The sequence below is a fragment of the Orbicella faveolata genome, unplaced genomic scaffold (genome assembly GCF_042242905.1).
Source record: "Orbicella faveolata isolate gen_17 unplaced genomic scaffold, um_ofav_v1 contig_48, whole genome shotgun sequence".
Lineage (NCBI taxonomy): Eukaryota > Metazoa > Cnidaria > Anthozoa > Scleractinia > Merulinidae > Orbicella > Orbicella faveolata.
The window spans coordinates 13,300,720-13,317,500 of NW_028301578.1; the positions used below are offsets into that span (position 1 = coordinate 13,300,720).

Here is a 16,781-nt window from a genome sequence, read left to right on the forward strand (position 1 = left end):
CAGCCCTGGTAATCTCACCAAAATTTTCCTCCATGTTCAACTATATAGTGTTTGCACGTCGCAAGATTTTGATCGAATTACCCAACATGCACCCATTAGCACGTGACTCTGTCGATTCACTGATGCATTTCCACAATCTCGATCATGTTTGACCCGGTTTCAGCAATCTGGCCGATTTAAGGTTGAATATTGCGACGGGAAAATCCTTACAGGCGAAGTACAACTTTTCAAACACATGTGACTACAAACACAAGTTGTCTGCACTTGTCAGCACAATTGCGTTTGTTATCACCCCAGATCACGTAGTATGAAACTCCCCAACGCTTTTTTATCGCCTACTACTGACGAGAAATTGCTACTTGATCAGAAATGACGGATAACCGTTGAAGGTCCCGTTATGCCTTATACAGTACGCTGTTAGCGGCCTGTCATTAAAATGCTCTCCCGCTTTGTTTGAAAGTTACTTTAAAAAAAATACTGGGGCACGAAAAATAACAACTCGGAAACACACGTGTTCAACCACAATGTAACAATCGTGGCCCATATAGCTAGAAAAACAGGAACTTAAGAGGGAAAGGGGATCAGTTCACCGTATTTTTTACGGCACTCGTGATATTCACCACCCATCATTATATAATAACTCAAAATATCCAATAGCAGTGTTTGTCTTATAAATTACCTGGTAATCATCATGGTTAAAAAGCGAAGGTAAAGCCGACAAGGGTATTCATTTGACGCAAGTGTTAGAACTTGGAGGAGCTTTCTTGAAGTGTCGTTTTATTCCCTCCATCGCAGGACTGAACCCAGTGAAGTTGCGAGCGTTCATTCATTAATAGTTGAATGTGGAAAAGAAATTTGCAGGTATTTCATTTAAAATCTCTTTGTAAAACTAGGTACAACACTATTCTCACGAGATCATTCATATGTACTTTCATTGATTAAGATTATTTTTAATTCATTTAATTTACTGTACTAATTATATACAAACTGATTTGTGCGTTGAAAGTAGAGAGTCGAAGCAGCAACTGAAAGCTTCCTACTTCATTTCGGGGAATGTCGCTACTAAACGTGATGATCTGATGTTTCAGTCAAACTTTCTTCTGTTTTCGGGGAAATGAGTAATTCAGGAGGCTAAAAATAGCCACCTATTCAATATTATCTGGGAGTATGTCATTCAATGTCAGCTACAAAAGCGTTGAAGAATGTTCGCCAAACTGAAACTGATATAATTTTGTGTTTACTCTGAAATTAATCTCCATGAAGTTCGTAAGGCTCAGTGTAATAACCCCGAGGTCCGCTACTTTTCACCTGGTTTAATTGTTAAATTCCTAAATTTGCTTCAAGTCAGTCAAACAATGAATGCTTCAACTTCAAGAGAATGAATGGATAATCTTGCTTCTTGTTCATTCTTGTCCAAGCGTTTTTTGCCCTCTGCAAAATTGAGGTGGCAGCTTTTTAGATGAACTTTCGACTCATATTTCGAGTGCTGACTAATCTTCTCCGAGTGGGAAAGAAAACATAATTCGACAAAATTAAATTAACCGACATTTTGCAGTCGCCTTCGGCCTGTTGTGACAAGTGTCCCCTAGCCTCTACAAGGGAGGCGGAAGCTGGTTAGACGCAACTTCTAAAGAGTTTTATCAGTAAACCAATATATTATTTCCAGCAATATTAAAAATGTTTTGATATGATTCGAGGCAAATTTTTATGAGATCTTCCAGTTTGAAACGCCAGTAGCCCCTTTTGAAATTTCTAAGGACGTGATCACCAATGGTCTCGAGCAATGTGCATGATCATGTCCAGGGTAATTCAATCAGTAAGTCTTTGAAATTTACGTCAATTTGAAATTTTCCGGCTTAGTCCCTGCGCAGTCTACCTGTATTCGCCATTTCCAAGCTGAAACGATCTTCTTCAAGGAATATAAGAGTTTCCCTTAAATCTGGAACCAGTCTGACCGTCTATTTTCTCTTAGATGTTTTTCGAGATCACAAGAAGAAAATTAACTACGGGGGATTTGAGATTAGTGTTTTGAACGCAATGGGGGGTGTAGGATGGGGCTCCTGGTGGTGAGAGGAAGTGGGGGGGGGGGGGGAGGGGAGTTATATTTGCCGGCAAGAAAATTCAATGATAGAAATGTCTTTTTAGCGACTAAAAAGGGAATCGTTCACGGCAAAGAACGTTTTAAAACGATTAAACATATAGATCTTAGATTCATTCCAAAGCTATCGTCGCAAATTTAGTCATTTTAGTTCTGTGTACCCCTTAGTTGTGTGTTGGTGTTAAGAGAGAGACATTCCCTTGATAGGCGGCAAATGATTATCCATTCTGCATGCATCTGGTCAGAGTGTGACCCTGACATGGTGTTGTACATGACGTATCAATTTTCTCCCCACTGGGTGTCCTAAGCCTTAAAGTAAAGCAGGTGTTTTTCATTTTTGGAATTAAAATTCTTTATTTATCATTATTATTTAAAAAAAAAAAAAAACGGCTTCTACGGGGGGCCTAAATGACATCTACATCTCGTGATACCAGTCCGTGCAGCGTTATATGCGTATTCGTCAGAAGTACCAAGTATGAAGTTTTAAAGATCACTTTGAAATCGTGACGGGGGGGTGGGGAGGGGGGGTGAGTTCATGGCTTTCAAATAAAAACATTTAATTGCAGATCCGCCGCTATCTCGAAGTCTTTCGCGAAATGAAATATAATTCGAGATGTCGGGGATTCGAATAAAGGACTGAAAAAGTTTAGATTGAAATTTTTTCAGCCTTTTTAAAACGGCTTCTATGGGGGGCCTAAAGTTCGTGCGGCGTGTATATGCGTATCCGTCAGTTACCAAGTATGAAGTTTCAAAAATCACTTTGGAATCGTGACGGAGGGGGGGGGGGGGGGGGGAGTTTATGGCTTTAAAAAAAGACATCAATTGCAGATCCACTATCTCGAAGTCTTATGCGAAATGAAATATAGTTCGGGATGTCGGGGATTCGAATAAGGAACTGAAAAAATACAAAAAGGAAAAAATGATTTGAGATCGAGATTAGTGCGGAGTTCGATCGAGACAACCGGTGGTTCTACTGTGTAACGAAGTGACAGAAACCCACTTAAATTCATCCACTTCAGCAGTCTGAGATCGAGGGAGAACTAAACTGGACGGAACAAATTTTGACATCCTTTACTTCGAAAAATTCCCAAGATCGAGTATTCAAAATCGAGTTTTTTCCTGTGATACACAGAGCCAAGCAGACAAACACTGAAAACGGAGTAAGCTTTTGTCCCCGGCAATGATGTAATATCTCGTTCTCAGACTCCTCGCTAAAACAGTTGAAACCGGGTATCTCTCATTCCCCGCTATCTCGAATTGAAATTATTTTCGATATACTCTTTCTGTCATTTACTTATGCCTATTTCTAATTCTCCTTGTCTGAGGTAGCGCGATTTTACTTTACTGTATTGCTTAAAATTCCCCTCTTATATTGTCGGTTACTGCGCATGTTATGCAGACGTCGAGCTTGTTTTGCAAACTTTGATATTGTGTATTTGTTTTGCACGTGATTTTATAAACAGACAGACATTGTGGTATAAGTCAGTCTGTTGTTTTTGCGGTGAAATTTTATCATCATTAGAATCTCGATCCTTCCAGCACAATTTTTTAGACTTATCTCTCATTAATGTTTACTGCCCACTCGTCAAAGGAAATATCGATTTAATTTCACAGAAGCAAAACTTTGAAAACAACAGTAATGTTATCTGTTTATATTACCGGCACTGCGAGGGTATAGTTTGTCAGAAAAAGAAATTCGTGTAGAAAGCGTGATGTGAAACACTCTTGAAGTTTCTGTGATATTCGACTCACCATGAACGATCTTTGAAATCACGAACTATCTTCTCTGCGCGCAGAATTCGAAGCCAGACAACCTTTTCGTAAAATGATTATGCAATCACAGGAAAAGGCAAAGGTTTAAAACACCGGCTTGGGAGGAGAAATTTAACTCTGGAAAATCGAGCGTAACAAATGACTTGATTGAAACCTTGACGGGTCAGAAAAGCCAAGGAAACCCTGCAAACCTAAGTCATGATATCAGAAGACAAATTGCTGACCCTAGGAAAAAAGAGCGGCAATGTTTATAGTACGGAACAGGCAAGAACCCATCCCTTTTGATAGATTTCTCAATCAGTGCGACTTGGCTGGTCGAGCGAAGGGAGAACAAAGCTTCATTGATGTATACAGTCAAAATATTGTTGCGTTTTGTTATTAAATCGGTCACAGTATAGCGGGAAGGTTAACAACCCAGGTCGACCACCCAAAAAAGCAACTAATTCTGTCCGACTTAATAAACCTTGGCCTCAAGGGCTTTTCTCTTTCATTCGTCTCGACGTATCAAAGTTAGTTGTTGACAAAACCCACTGATCAGCCCGTGCAATCGGAATATATTAGTTTGCAGCGAACAATGGTATCATTGATTCCTCAAAGCATAAAGAACCATTGTGCAAAGTCACTGTTGTTTCGCTATTTTAGCGCCATTGTGTCAAATGTCCTCGCCGGGAGAACAATAAGTTGCTATGGACACTAAGTACCAAAATATTGCTCTTCATCAGCTGATTTTATTTGTATGTCACTGCTATTGTGAAAACTATTTACATGCGTTTTGAAGATTGGGTTTTCCTTTTAAAACAATTCGTCTCAGGAACTGTTGTTTTCGTAAAATCAGCGATGCAAATTACAAAGCTCACAGCTCGAGTCTTAAAAACTATTATACATATACGCATTTCCAAAATGAAGTACGTTACATCTAGATTACAGCAAAATCTGCATATAATATGTACAATTCTTCTGGCGTAGAAATAGAATTTTTAAAAGTAATTGGTAGATAAAAACCTTCCGGTATTTACGGAAGTTTATTCACCCCCGTCCTGGGTCTCGTATCATCATCGTTTATCCTTTCGCCATCGCGACAGTTGATGTGAAGATTGTGTCCATTCCTTGTCAGTTGCAAAGCGTTTATTCTATCTCCAATTCTGGCCAACACCTTCCCAATTTCTCGGCATAATTCTTTACTTTCTTGACTCAATTCACATGAAGGACAAGCCAGTTGATTTATTTGTGGCTTGCTGCCGGCTGATCTTGGCTTGTCGCGGTCCATACCAGTTACGTATATCCTCTCCAAGCGGTCTATATAATAAACAGATGGGCATGAGTTGAGGACAGGTTAAACTCGAAGTTATTTTGCTAAAGAGGACAGCCCATTAGTCATACTTTGCTCTGTTATGACCATTTAGAAAAGCAAATTGAAATTATCGGCTTCTTTTATGTCTCACACCCCTGTGAAGCACAACAACTACCCTTGTTTATATATTTATATTCTCGGCAAAGAAAGAGCCGCTCGCGAACCCATTTCCTATCCGAGCTTTCAAAATAAAAACTTTGAAAGCAGATGGCCCATAAAAGCATCTTGGATAAGCTGTGGAAAACAGTTAGCTACGTAATTTAACGCCCTGTTCGTGGAAAGCTTTCAATATGCCACTTACCAGGGCGAAATAAAATGATCTTCAAGCGGCTCGCTTCTTTAATAGTCAACAACTTGTTGCTTGAAGTTTCGCCTTCGAAGCTAACTTGTTTGACAAGGAAAGACGGTCGCAGAAAGTTCTCCTTCGCTGGTAATTACTTCAAGTACTGTTAACCTTCCTCAAGGAAGGGCAAAATTCATGGCAAGACCGAATGTTCGGCAGTCGGTCTTCTCGCAACGAATGTCTTTTGCCTCTTCACTCACTGAACGTCGCCAAAAAAAAGTTCCCGCGAAAAAAATATTTAACTGCGTATAAATATATTCACCTATTTTTGATATTCTGCCAAATAATACGTTGCAATATTTTTGTATTTTTTGATTGGCTCGCGTCTAAGACGTTGTCGGTCCTGCTATTGTCTCAAGGACAATAGTTCGCGCGCGTGTTATTGCCATTGTTTCTTGACCAATCAAAGTTGTTCTTTTGATGTGTATTCCGTTGTCCACGTGCACAAGCTTGCGGTTTTAGTTTCAAAACAAGAGCACACCAAAACCACGCTTTCTTTTGGTTTTCGACCATGTTTTCACATTAATAATTCATGAAAATGCACTTTGAGGTTAATTTGCATAATTTTCCAACTTATTGATGATCTTGACAATTCAACCTAAATTTCTCGATTTTACAATCTTTATTATACATTTCAAAGCTCTTCTTTTAATGCTTGGTGATTCTTTAGCCTTACGCGTGACATAGAGCTAAGAGCAAAAAAAATTATTCATGGTAGGCGTCGAGAAAGATTCGGCGAAAACATTGTGTATGTTTACTTTTTGCTTACATATGTACTTTTTGTTCTACTTTCGTTTCGCAAGATCTCTGCAAACCGTAGTTGAAAATTCGTACGATTTTCGAGTCAGGCTTTGTTCCAATGAGTCTTTTTGGGAGGCAGAATGCTACTTTTGTAATAACTGACAGATATCTTGAGTGGAACAAATAAAATTTTCCCGTCAATGTTTAATTTTCTGTTCCATATATCTCAGTGACCTCATCTCTTGATGAAATTCAACGGAAAGAGGTGTGTTGACAGGTCATCAACCGGAACCAATCAGAAAGCACTAACTTGTCAAGCTGACCAATCACGTAAGAGAGCGGCGTGCCAAAGAGATTTTTCTTTAGCGACATTTCTTCGCCACTGCAAGGCTCGTTTGATGGTGGTAGTTATTTTAGTGCTTCCGCGCCAAGGCTTGCTTCTACTCTCTACTTCTCCTTTGCTTTTGCTTTTTAAATTGCTATTTCAAGTACTATGCCAAGTGTTTTGAACATTGGTTAACTTCTGTGAGTATATATATTTTTTTCTTTTAACGGGAGCACTCGGTTGTGTTTTCACTAAGCTCACTACTAGTGCGGTTACGTTGATGCGTCAGCAAGGAAGTACGCCACCGACAACGGTGCTTGGTTTTAATGTCTTTTTCTCTTTTTAGGACAAAGATACCATTTCCTTAAATTGTATCCTTGTTTAAAGAAGAAAAACAAACTGCAGGGCCGAAACAAGGAATTTGCGTGCGAACACTTTCACTTTTCTAACTACGATCACTCAATATGGCCGGAGCGACAGCTGCGCTGAACAACGAGGACCTTTCTCCTACCCTCAATACCTCTGAAATGTCAAGGTACGATAAGAAAATCATCGACGAAGGAGTTTCCCTCACACTTGACTATATTTCTTACCGGCTAAGGAGCAAATTTGAACAGAGCAGACTTAAAGGTTTACCTCGACAGTTTCTTATTCCTCAGACGCCAACAAACCCATCAGCGAGTACTCTACGAAAACTGGCAACTCTTATGGAGGCAGAACACCCTGATTTGTTCGAATCATTGTGCACAACGTTAGGAATTACACCAGTTACAGCTTATCCTACGTTTGTCGGTGTGGCGCAAGAGATTTTTCAAGCAGGAACAAACTGGGGCAGAATAGTGGCGTTGTTCACGTTCGGAGGCGTAGTGGCACATCATTTCGTGGAAACACAACGACCAGAAATGGCTCAACACATCGTGGAATGGATCGCCTCATTTATAGCCGATAACTTATTAACGTGGATCAGAGAAAATGGAGGATGGGTGAGTTGTAATCCTGAGTTTTTGAAAAAATTCGCTGTGGTTTTTTTTATTTATTTTACATTATTTTAAAAATTTTTTGTTATTTTTCTCTTTAGCCTACCAGCTGTCATGAGCTTACCTACGTGCTGTAGTAATTTACTGAATGCAAATTTCAGTCTGTATTTACATTAGTTATGAGTCAGACATCCATTTATCTTGTCGACATTTCGTTTACGTTTTTGTCTCGAAACACCTAGGTATGTTATTTTGATGCAAATTCAAGAAGAATTTTTCAATCTTGAGACAAATTCTGGGGCCATAGATAATGTAAACATGTAAAATGAAAATTTCTTGCATCAGCGGGGCACCTCTTCTGCTTGCTGTTTTCCTCAACTTTCACTGCATAAATAGTCTGGTTGTTTCTGTTGACAAGTGAATAACTTCATTAACAAATTTGAACAGAAGAATTTCGGCTTTTTCTCGATCTTCGATTCAATAGAGAAAATTCGCGCGAAGAAAACGTGAAAAGTATTTCCGTTTGACAAATGTTCGTATTAGTATATTGCCCCGGGGGAGTTAATTTCCATTCATGCATTTTTGATCACCCTCTAACATTCAAGTACCTCCTTTGGTGGATTTTGTACTGGTCGTAGTTACGTAATTCAAACTAAAAAATTATACGCTGTACCCAGTAAGACAGAACACGGCTTCCGGTAAATTCAAGTTAAAAAAATTTAAATGTCTTGTACCACTTAGTGAGAGTTTTGTCTGTTTTATATTTCAGTGTTGCAAGATTCTCTCTAGTAAAATCACAAAATGACAATAATAAAGAACTTTAATAATACCAGTAACAATACTAAAAACTTTTATGCAGCGCTTATACATTGCTGTCCTAAGTGCTTTACAGTGAGAAAATCCTAAACAAAAAATTCAATTTCCAAAGAGCAACACTTTATGTGAAGGAATTCTTTGTGTAGCCCTGTTTAAAGTTGGGAAAATTTACGATACTGGTGTCTATGCTGCTTAACCATATATTGGAACACTCCATTTTTTATCTGCATCCCTGCTATGGAGGGCAGATTCCAAAACCCTATCTTTTTTTATTTTCTGCACCTTTGAAGTTTGCTTCCAAGAGTTTCAAAATTTTTTCAGCTGCTTTAAAAAACAATATTCCAACAGGCACTGTGCTGGAGTTTGCCATGTAAAGTGGGGTGCAGAATAAAAGTGGAATGCCCCATATTGCCAATTTTAAAACTATATCGTATGTTGTGATACATGTCTTAATTGCATTTATCTTGAACCGCAGTCGCTTTTAAACTAATTGAAAATGAACTTCCTTCCTCCAAAACTGAACATGTTATTGGCAAGAATGTCCTCAGACAGAAGACTAATATTTGTCTTTTTGTCAAGCCACTGTCACTCATCTGTGCCAACTCATTTCTTGGTTGCAGACAAATACATTAGTCTTAGTACAGCTGCCTGTGAAGGGTATGAATAATCATAAAGTGTGGTATCCTCGAGTCTCTGAATTTTGTTAAACACCCTAAGCAACTCTGTAGCATATTTGTCATAAATGTGATGTGTCCTTTTATAATCCTGTATGGAATTATTTTATTACAATGTTTTAAAATGATATGCAACATAAAATAGACCGTTTTTGATATATTAAAATTCAGCTTGGCAGTGAGGCTTAGAGGACACAAACAAAGGAAATTGAATGACCATGTTTATTCATTTCTTTTGTTTGTGTCTTCTAGGCCTCGCTATCAAGCTGAATTTTAAGATATTGACAGTGGCGTATTGAGAAGTAAGCAGATTATAATTTAATGGGAAGTATGTTTTTGCTTTCTCTTCAATCCACCCTTTAAGTTGATTGTAATTATCACCTTCTGCAAATATGAATGGTGCTAAGTCATTGATGCTCTACATGGAAATTGAATTTATTGTGTTTTTTTTTTTTTTTTTTCCCAGGACGGCTTTACTGCTCACTTTTCAGAATCTTCGCAGTCACAAACCATGTGGAAAAGTTTGTTCACAGTGGGAAGTATCTGTGCTGCTGGCTTAACTCTTCTGGCCTTAAACAAGTGAAAATATTGTCAGCTCCTTTTGCGCACTTGCCTGTTTTCACACTTTCATTGTATCTGCATTGTGACCAAGACTATGCATTTACTACTTGTTAGATGATTGTCACCCCTTGTTGATTAAATATGTCGAATTTGACTCCTCATAGCATTACATTTTGTGTTATTGAGTGCACTTTGTATGTTTTCGTATCATCTTTGCTTCACTGTAAGCTAATTAATAACAGAATCATTTTGAAATCAACAAATTGATGTTTAATGTGTAAAAAGAAAAATTGTGTTATTGTATAATGTTTGTGTAATATTGGTAACATCGTAGTTACCCCTTTACTGGCCTTTTTTCCCTTCAAGTTGTGGTCATTCCGCTTTGAAATCTGTAGCATGAGCAGTCACAATGTGGATACAAGACAATCATGTCTCTTGGTAAACATGTGCACATCTTCATATTCTTATCTCAAAGCTTACTTCCTTCGGATATGAAAGAAGTGATGACGTGAATGGTGCAAGTATTGTTCTAGTTGTTGCAGATGTTGGTGTTAGCTTTCTAATTATTTAGAAGGTTCAGCAACAGATTCATGTACAGTAACTGTGAACACTGAAAGTGGATTTTCATGTTGAAAGCCTTGTTTGCAATATTTGCTGAATCTTTCAAAGCTTACAGGCTAGTTTTCTGCATTTATGCTCCTTCAAAGCTTACCTTCCTCTTAAAAACAATGTTCAAAGAAGAATATCCACAGGGCACACGAGACTACATTGTGTAGGGACGTAACCATTCCCAAATCATCTACTCATGGTTAGTCAGTGCAGCAACCCTGGCTGGCTAGGGGTATCATCGCAGGTTGAAGAGAGTACATGATTTGTGTCAGGACGAAAGAACGTGATGTGTGAAATATCAGACTACTACTGGTGTAAAAAGCTGTCTTTTTGTATCCCACACTAGTTTGTGAACAGTGCAGTGGATTTACACTGTAGAAGGGAAGCACGTGTCCATGTTGAGTTCATTGTTGCATATTGCTTGTAAAGTTCACTTGTCTTATCCTTGGACTTGTGTTTTCCAGCCATGGATGAGATGTACTATACATTCAAATAATGCCATCATATTCCAAGGATATTTGCTAATGCAAGTTGACAATACTAGTTTTCCTGCCCAAAAGGAGAGACCAACATAGCTCAAGTTGCAATCCCTGAATGGTCATCAAGCTTTACTACAACTGCTATCGATCTATTGGCGCCGTTCAGTTACTACTACCAAAGAAAGGGAATATATCTTGGGTTCAATGAGTGTGAAATTGAGTGTTTATCTACAGGAAGTCATATTAATCTAGGCTGTGTTTGACTATATACTGTTTGTTTAGTTGAAAGCAGATCGATTCTTGGGCACATTTGAAGCTTGTATTATTGCCTTAAAGATGTTCCCAGAATAGCAGAAACAGGGCTACTGTGTTTTAAGTCAGAGTCACTTATACAAATGATCTCACTTATAGTTGTGTGTACTCCTTATCAGCAGGGTTGTACCAAGGTTTATAGAAATGAGAAGTGCAGGGAAGTGTTCAGGTGGCAAAGAATCTTTGTTTCCTGACCCCTTTTGGAAATAGTTTTAGCAGCTGGTTTGTATTGGGCAGTTCTATCATCTTTCAAGAAAATAAGCCATGTAATAACCCTGTTGATAAAGTAGTCAGTGTTAAGGTTCTCATAACCTTTTTGAGGAAGATCATCTTGTATCTATTTTGTACCAAAATGTAGCCTCTGTTGTGTGAGAGAATCTTTTCTTAGCTGCAGCTGCATTCTATATCAACACTTGTTGTCCATGCCTCTTTACTTGCATGCTTGGAGCTTGGACTTTGAACAGCATTTATAATGCAAGGAAGCCTGTAAACACTGAAACATCCTTCCATGTAAAGGTTGTTTTTGAAAAATAAAAATAAAAAGACAAGCACAAGTTGTTTGTGAGGTGTTCTTGGCTCCCATTTCTGTGTTTTGTCAGGTTACTGTAAACTACTTATGAGGCCTGGGTTTATACAACTTTATAAGGGCTTGTAGACGAGCTTATAAATGGAGGGGCTTAAAAAAACCGTTTCAAAATGAGCTACATTTAGCTGCATGCTGGTCAAAATAGGTTTTTCATTTACTGGTAATTAAGCTTAAGCTTTTCTTGTTTTGAATTCATTTTAATAGTGAGGTTTTAAGAAACCTCACTATTAAAATGAATTCAAAACAAGGAAAGCTAAAGGGTGGCTTATAACCGGATGTATTTTTTGGTTTTCAGGTAGATGTTCCTATAATGGGGGTTGGGGGGGGGGGGGGGGGCACTTACAAGCCGGGGGGCTTATAAGTGGCAGTTTATGGTATTATATTTTGTTGGTATCATGAGGACATTGATTTTGGAGAGCACGTCTCCTTTTTTAACTTATGTTTGAGTTTATTTTTAGAAGGGTTGTTACATCAAAAGAACTTGTTCTTAAGTTTTGAAGTGACCATTGTTATGAGTGCATTGTAAGAAAATATAAATTGCAAAAAGGTTCATATATCTTTCTCTGATAACATAGGGGTACATGTGGGGTTGGAGGGAGGTGGGGTATTGTCTGAGGAATTTTTGCATCGTATTCTTCAGGGGATGTGTTTACTAGGGTTCTACCGTTACTGTTGTAAAACTGTATGGGCACTATATATAGTTATGTATCTCCACAGAGATCCATCCATTGTCTTGCTTGCACATAGAAATTAAAAACAGCGAAAGAATTACGAGGGAACTGATTCTTATAGAGCTAAGTATAAATATATTATGGACTTTTGCATGCTTTATACTTTTTTACATTTTGGATCAGATTTTGTTACCTAGTCCATTCTTTCCTTCTTTCCTATGATATTCGACATTTTGCAAACATGTGATGCTGACTATGGACTGTGTACCATAAAGAGAACTATTTTGACATGCCAGGCACCTCTTGGGGCTTGGCAGGATTGGCTGGCTTTTTACAATTTTCAGTGAAGAAGGTTGAGGATGATAGGATGAACTCTGACTGTCGAGTGATAGATTATCCAGAAGTGAATTGAGCAGTCAAGTGTGTAAGCAATATTAAAAGCTATTGCATTTGTTAGCTTGAGAAGATTTCAAGACTATATACAAACGGAGTCAAAACTATGACTTCTGCGATACTGGTATGTTACTCTATGGTCCTCTATCCATTGGCATATATTAGGTCATGGACTTGAATCTTTGAAGCCTTGTATTTTTTAAAAACTACACAATGCCAAGATTCTTTAGTGGTCTGAAGTTTGAACAGCCTGCACATATGCTTCTGTCGTCTTCCATGGATGATTTTCTTGAGGCTGCATGGAGGATCTCTTGTTCATTATTATATCAAATACTTTTTTCCACAAGGCCTGTCTTGGCTAAGGCTCGATTTGCTGCTGTTTTGTGGGGCAACACCCCATTTTTTCTTCTTTTTTTTTTCTCTCTTCTTTTTAATTTAGGGGGTTCAACTGAATCCCTCAAACCCCTCCAGATCCGCCCCATCACTACATAATGCAGCATCAGATCTAGTGGCTATCCCAATTTTGCCAGTCCATGAATTGATTAGACCAGTTGTGCATTAGCAGCATTTGATGGATTATAACAAAATAACGCCTTGGTTGCATTTTGAAGGACTTTCCTTTCAAGTAGGAAAATTTCAGTTCTGATGAGGCTGGAAAGAATATCAACTTTTAGTTTTACTGTGCATACCCAAATTGTAAGAACTGCTGGTGTAAACGAGTGTTCCCTCCCACTAACCTAACCCTACCCCCCTCCTGCACTGGTGCATGTAGAAACCAAGCTGACAGCTCCAATTTGTAGAGTTTTCCCAACCTTGTCAACCAGGGACTGCGGAGACGATGTTAAAGTTGTAGGGCTTTAACATCTGGCCAATACAAGCAAACGTTTAATAAGGTCAGTGTTCGGCCATTTGTCTTGCATTTGCGCGCCTCCGCCTCCTCCAACCGGCTCAAGTACGTGGTAGCATATCATGTAAGAGGTAATAAGGTGTTGCTTGTATTCAAATATCCAAAATGGTGGCTTGAGCGCTAGGATATTATTGACTCGGCTTTTCATTTATTTTTTCTGCGCCGTCACGAAGAATGCAGAGAAAGATAGCGGTGAGTAGAAGCCTTGTTGTTGAAGGTTCGGCTAGGTGTAGAATACCGGACCACTCGTGTACACCTCATTTAATTTGAATGGTTCCTTTTCTCTATGCTTTCTATGCTTCGTTCTTAGAAGCGTTGAGGGTCCATATGTTAGTAAGTGGCCTTCCACTATAGTTACTATATATATTTCACTTTCCCTGTAGATCCCATTTCAAAGCCTGAGTGGTTCCCAGCCAGGATATTTTTTTTGTTTGCTTTTATGGAAATATATACATGGAATCTTGATGTTTTTTTCTTCACCACATTTTAGCTGTCTGTAAACGTGAAATTTCACTTCCGGTTGGGTCAGTTAGAACCTTGGATTACTATTTAGTTAGGCAATATGACATCAAAAGAAGAACATACACCTAGCATATCTTTTGTAAATGTTTACAGTTTTGTACTAAAATTGGAATTATGCTAGATTGCCTAATTCCTAGTATAAATCACTTATTTTTTTGTTTCTATTTGTTTGGTCCCAAAAATATGTCTTCCTATGTTCTTGTTTTGACGTCACAACCGGACTTAACCCAGGCCTCTATCCGCTGCAGTTTATGACCAACTGGAAGTGAACTTTCCTCCTCCTCCCTTAAATGAACAATATAGGTATGTGCGGCCCCAAAGGGTATGGTTTTTCAGCCATTTTGGTCAGAAATAGGGTTTTGAATTTAGCTGATTTTGGCCATTTTGGTCATAAAAAGGGTATGGTTTTTGTACTCTAGTCTTGATATGGGTATGTCTTTAAGAAGAAGCCACTTTTTCATCATTCTCGAAGAGAAAATCAGCAAAAGCCCGTCACAAATTATGTTTATGGTAATTTAACATTGGTCTGAACTAGGGAACTAATATTATTATAACGCAGGTCTGAAACGGGGTTTTGATTTAAGGGTCAGGTCATAAATAGGGTTTCAAATTTTTGGTCAGGTCATAAATAGGGTAGGGAATATCGCAGATTTTGGTTATAAATAGGGTAAGCATTTTGGGAAGCGGGCCATACACCCCCCAATTTTTCTGGGAGTACCCCCCGGGACTTTCCTGTTTGCAGATGGCAAAAACGTGGTGAAAAATCAACGATATTCAATTCTATTTTTCAATTTCCATATCACGATCCCATGTAGATTCCGATAAAGTAAACAAAAAATCTCTGAGACACATTAAAATACTGGTCCAAGTTGTTAGGGATGGCAGAAGTGGCCAGGTCTGATTTCTGAACATTTGAAACAAAGACCACAAAAGCAAGCATACAAACAAAGTTTCTGAAGTAGCTGGCTTTATTGTATAAAGGAGAAGGCTGATTTTTTCATCTTTCTGAAGAATTAAATGAAGAGCCCACATATGCAGCCAGTAAAAAGCCAGCCAAGACTATGGAGTAGGTGGTGATTTTTGCTGGCTGCCAGCTGCTTCAAAAACACAGGCTGTACGGTGTATTCATAAAAGATATGCAGCTTGTCTGTGACAGAAAACTTACTAGTCACAGGTGCGGATCCAGGATAAACAATGAAGTGCAAGCTTCTTGAGGGGTCTGGGGCCATGCTCCCCTGGAAATATGTTGTATTTAATGCAACATTAAAACATAAAACTGCCTAACGTCCCCTTTCTTGGGTTTCTAAGTCATTCTGACCAGTTTCCGTAAAACGCTCAGTTATAAAATGCTATTCAAAGTTATGCTCATCATTTGGGGTTTTCTGCTTGATTTAATCGATATTTTCTTTACAAAAGATGCTCATGAATATTCTTTTCTCAAAACCTTACTAGCCAGTATTGAAAACAAGCCTGTATGTTATCCTACAAAATGTGTTTTCCCAAGTTAGTTGAATTATCACTTGGATCAATTTGAATAGTACTGGTAGTAAAGTACATTTTTTAATCTCATTCTTTAATGTCTGAATCACTATCATGGTTTTTTTTTGCCAGGATTGGAAAATAAGGCATCCGTAATATTCTGACTGTTTCAAATGGATGGAAGCAGTCAATCAAGAAATACTCCTGCTGTGTCACTTAAATACATTAGTTTAAAGCTTGAAGAACAAATCTCCCAATACTTATGCAGTCAAACTAGCAGTAGTCTTGTAAAGGCTTGCATTCTTGGCAAGGGGGAAACCATCCTTGAGCTTAAACCAACATTACAGGAAATCAACCATGGCGAGCCAGCTCTTCATGGGATGGCACCTTTGCATATTGCATGTTTTTTTGACCACCTGGAGGTGGTTCATGCACTTCTTGAGTCGGGGGCAGATTTGAAACTGCGAGTTGAGAAGACTATTGCAAAGGAAACCCCACTTCACATTGCCGCTGGGAATGGTTTTGGTGAGATTGTTAAGGCGCTTCTAGAGAAAGGCGCTGATCCAAATAGTATTGCTTCTAATCACCTGAAAACACCTTTGCATGTCGCAGCCAGTGATGGCCATGTCCAGGTTGTAAAATATCTACTGCAAGGAGGTGCCAAGAAAGATGCTCCACGACCTGCTGAGCTGAGCAGATTTGGTTCCTGGTGCACTCCTCTGCATCTTGCTTGTCAGAAAGGACATCTTGAAATTGTGAAAGTCCTTCATCAGCATGGAGCTAACATTGATACCATATCTGGAGATCACAGAGGCATTTCTGTGTTGCACGAAGCTGTGATCAACCACCAAGTAGATATCATTAAGTATTTGATCAATCAAAGGGTGAAAATGAACGTTTTTGATAGCGCTGGTTTCAGTCCATTGCATATTGCTGCCAAACAAGGCTATACGGATATAATGGATTTGTTAATAAAAGGAGGCTCGGAGGTCGATTGTTACCTCAACGACCCTATGCACACCCCTCTAATGACTTCAATCACTTCAGGACAATACAATTCGATGAAAACTGTCCTTGAGGCAGGTGCCGAGGTGGATGGGGTACTTAATGATGCTGCTCCACTCTATCAAGCCATCCGTTACGAGCCCACGTATCTTCCCATTG

At 38.8% G+C, this 16,781-nt stretch overlaps 2 protein-coding genes and 1 long non-coding RNA gene across 4 annotated transcripts in view; 2 read left to right on the forward strand and 1 right to left on the reverse strand.

Annotated features, from left to right (window-relative positions):
• The first annotated feature begins 716 nt into the window (after nucleotides 1-716).
• On the forward strand, nucleotides 717-11,613 carry LOC110039664 (bcl-2-like protein 1). Of its 2 annotated transcripts, none has more exons than XM_020744803.2 (3): nucleotides 717-861; nucleotides 6,978-7,614; nucleotides 9,565-11,613. In XM_020744803.2, exons 2-3 carry the CDS (start codon nucleotides 7,096-7,098, stop codon nucleotides 9,679-9,681), a joined length of 636 nt encoding a protein of 211 aa, XP_020600462.2. In that variant the 5' UTR covers nucleotides 717-861; nucleotides 6,978-7,095; the 3' UTR covers nucleotides 9,682-11,613. The 2 variants fall into 2 exon arrangements, with proteins under 2 accessions (XP_020600462.2, XP_020600461.2); XM_020744802.2 differs by lacking the exon at nucleotides 717-861 and adding an exon at nucleotides 6,667-6,831.
• On the reverse strand, nucleotides 4,580-5,930 carry LOC110039667 (uncharacterized). Its single transcript, XR_002295553.2, has 2 exons — nucleotides 5,524-5,930; nucleotides 4,580-5,167 (listed from the first exon to the last, which is right to left on the reverse strand). It is a non-coding gene; the product is annotated as an uncharacterized LOC110039667 (long non-coding RNA).
• A 358-nt stretch (nucleotides 11,614-11,971) lies between the features above and the next one.
• LOC110039663 (uncharacterized) overlaps nucleotides 11,972-16,781 on the forward strand; it is a 7,552-nt gene continuing 2,742 nt past the window's right edge. Inside the window, exons 1-2 of the mRNA XM_020744801.2 lie at nucleotides 11,972-13,808; nucleotides 15,750-16,781. The exon at nucleotides 15,750-16,781 is cut by the window's right edge and continues 2,742 nt beyond it. Of these exons, the coding sequence (XP_020600460.2) occupies nucleotides 15,791-16,781 (991 nt within the window). The 5' untranslated portion in view covers nucleotides 11,972-13,808; nucleotides 15,750-15,790. The remainder of the gene's footprint in view (nucleotides 13,809-15,749) is intronic.

What these genes read in the sequence shown, in the direction of transcription:
- LOC110039664 (XM_020744803.2), top strand. Translation starts at nt 7,096, where the DNA reads ATGGCCGGAGCGACAGCTGCGCTGAACAACGAGGACCTTTCTCCTACC. An exon ending in TCAGAGAAAATGGAGGATGG is followed by an intron (nt 7,615 to 9,564) that starts GTGAGTTGTAAT and finishes TTTTTTTCCCAG; the next exon opens with GACGGCTTTACTGCTCACTT.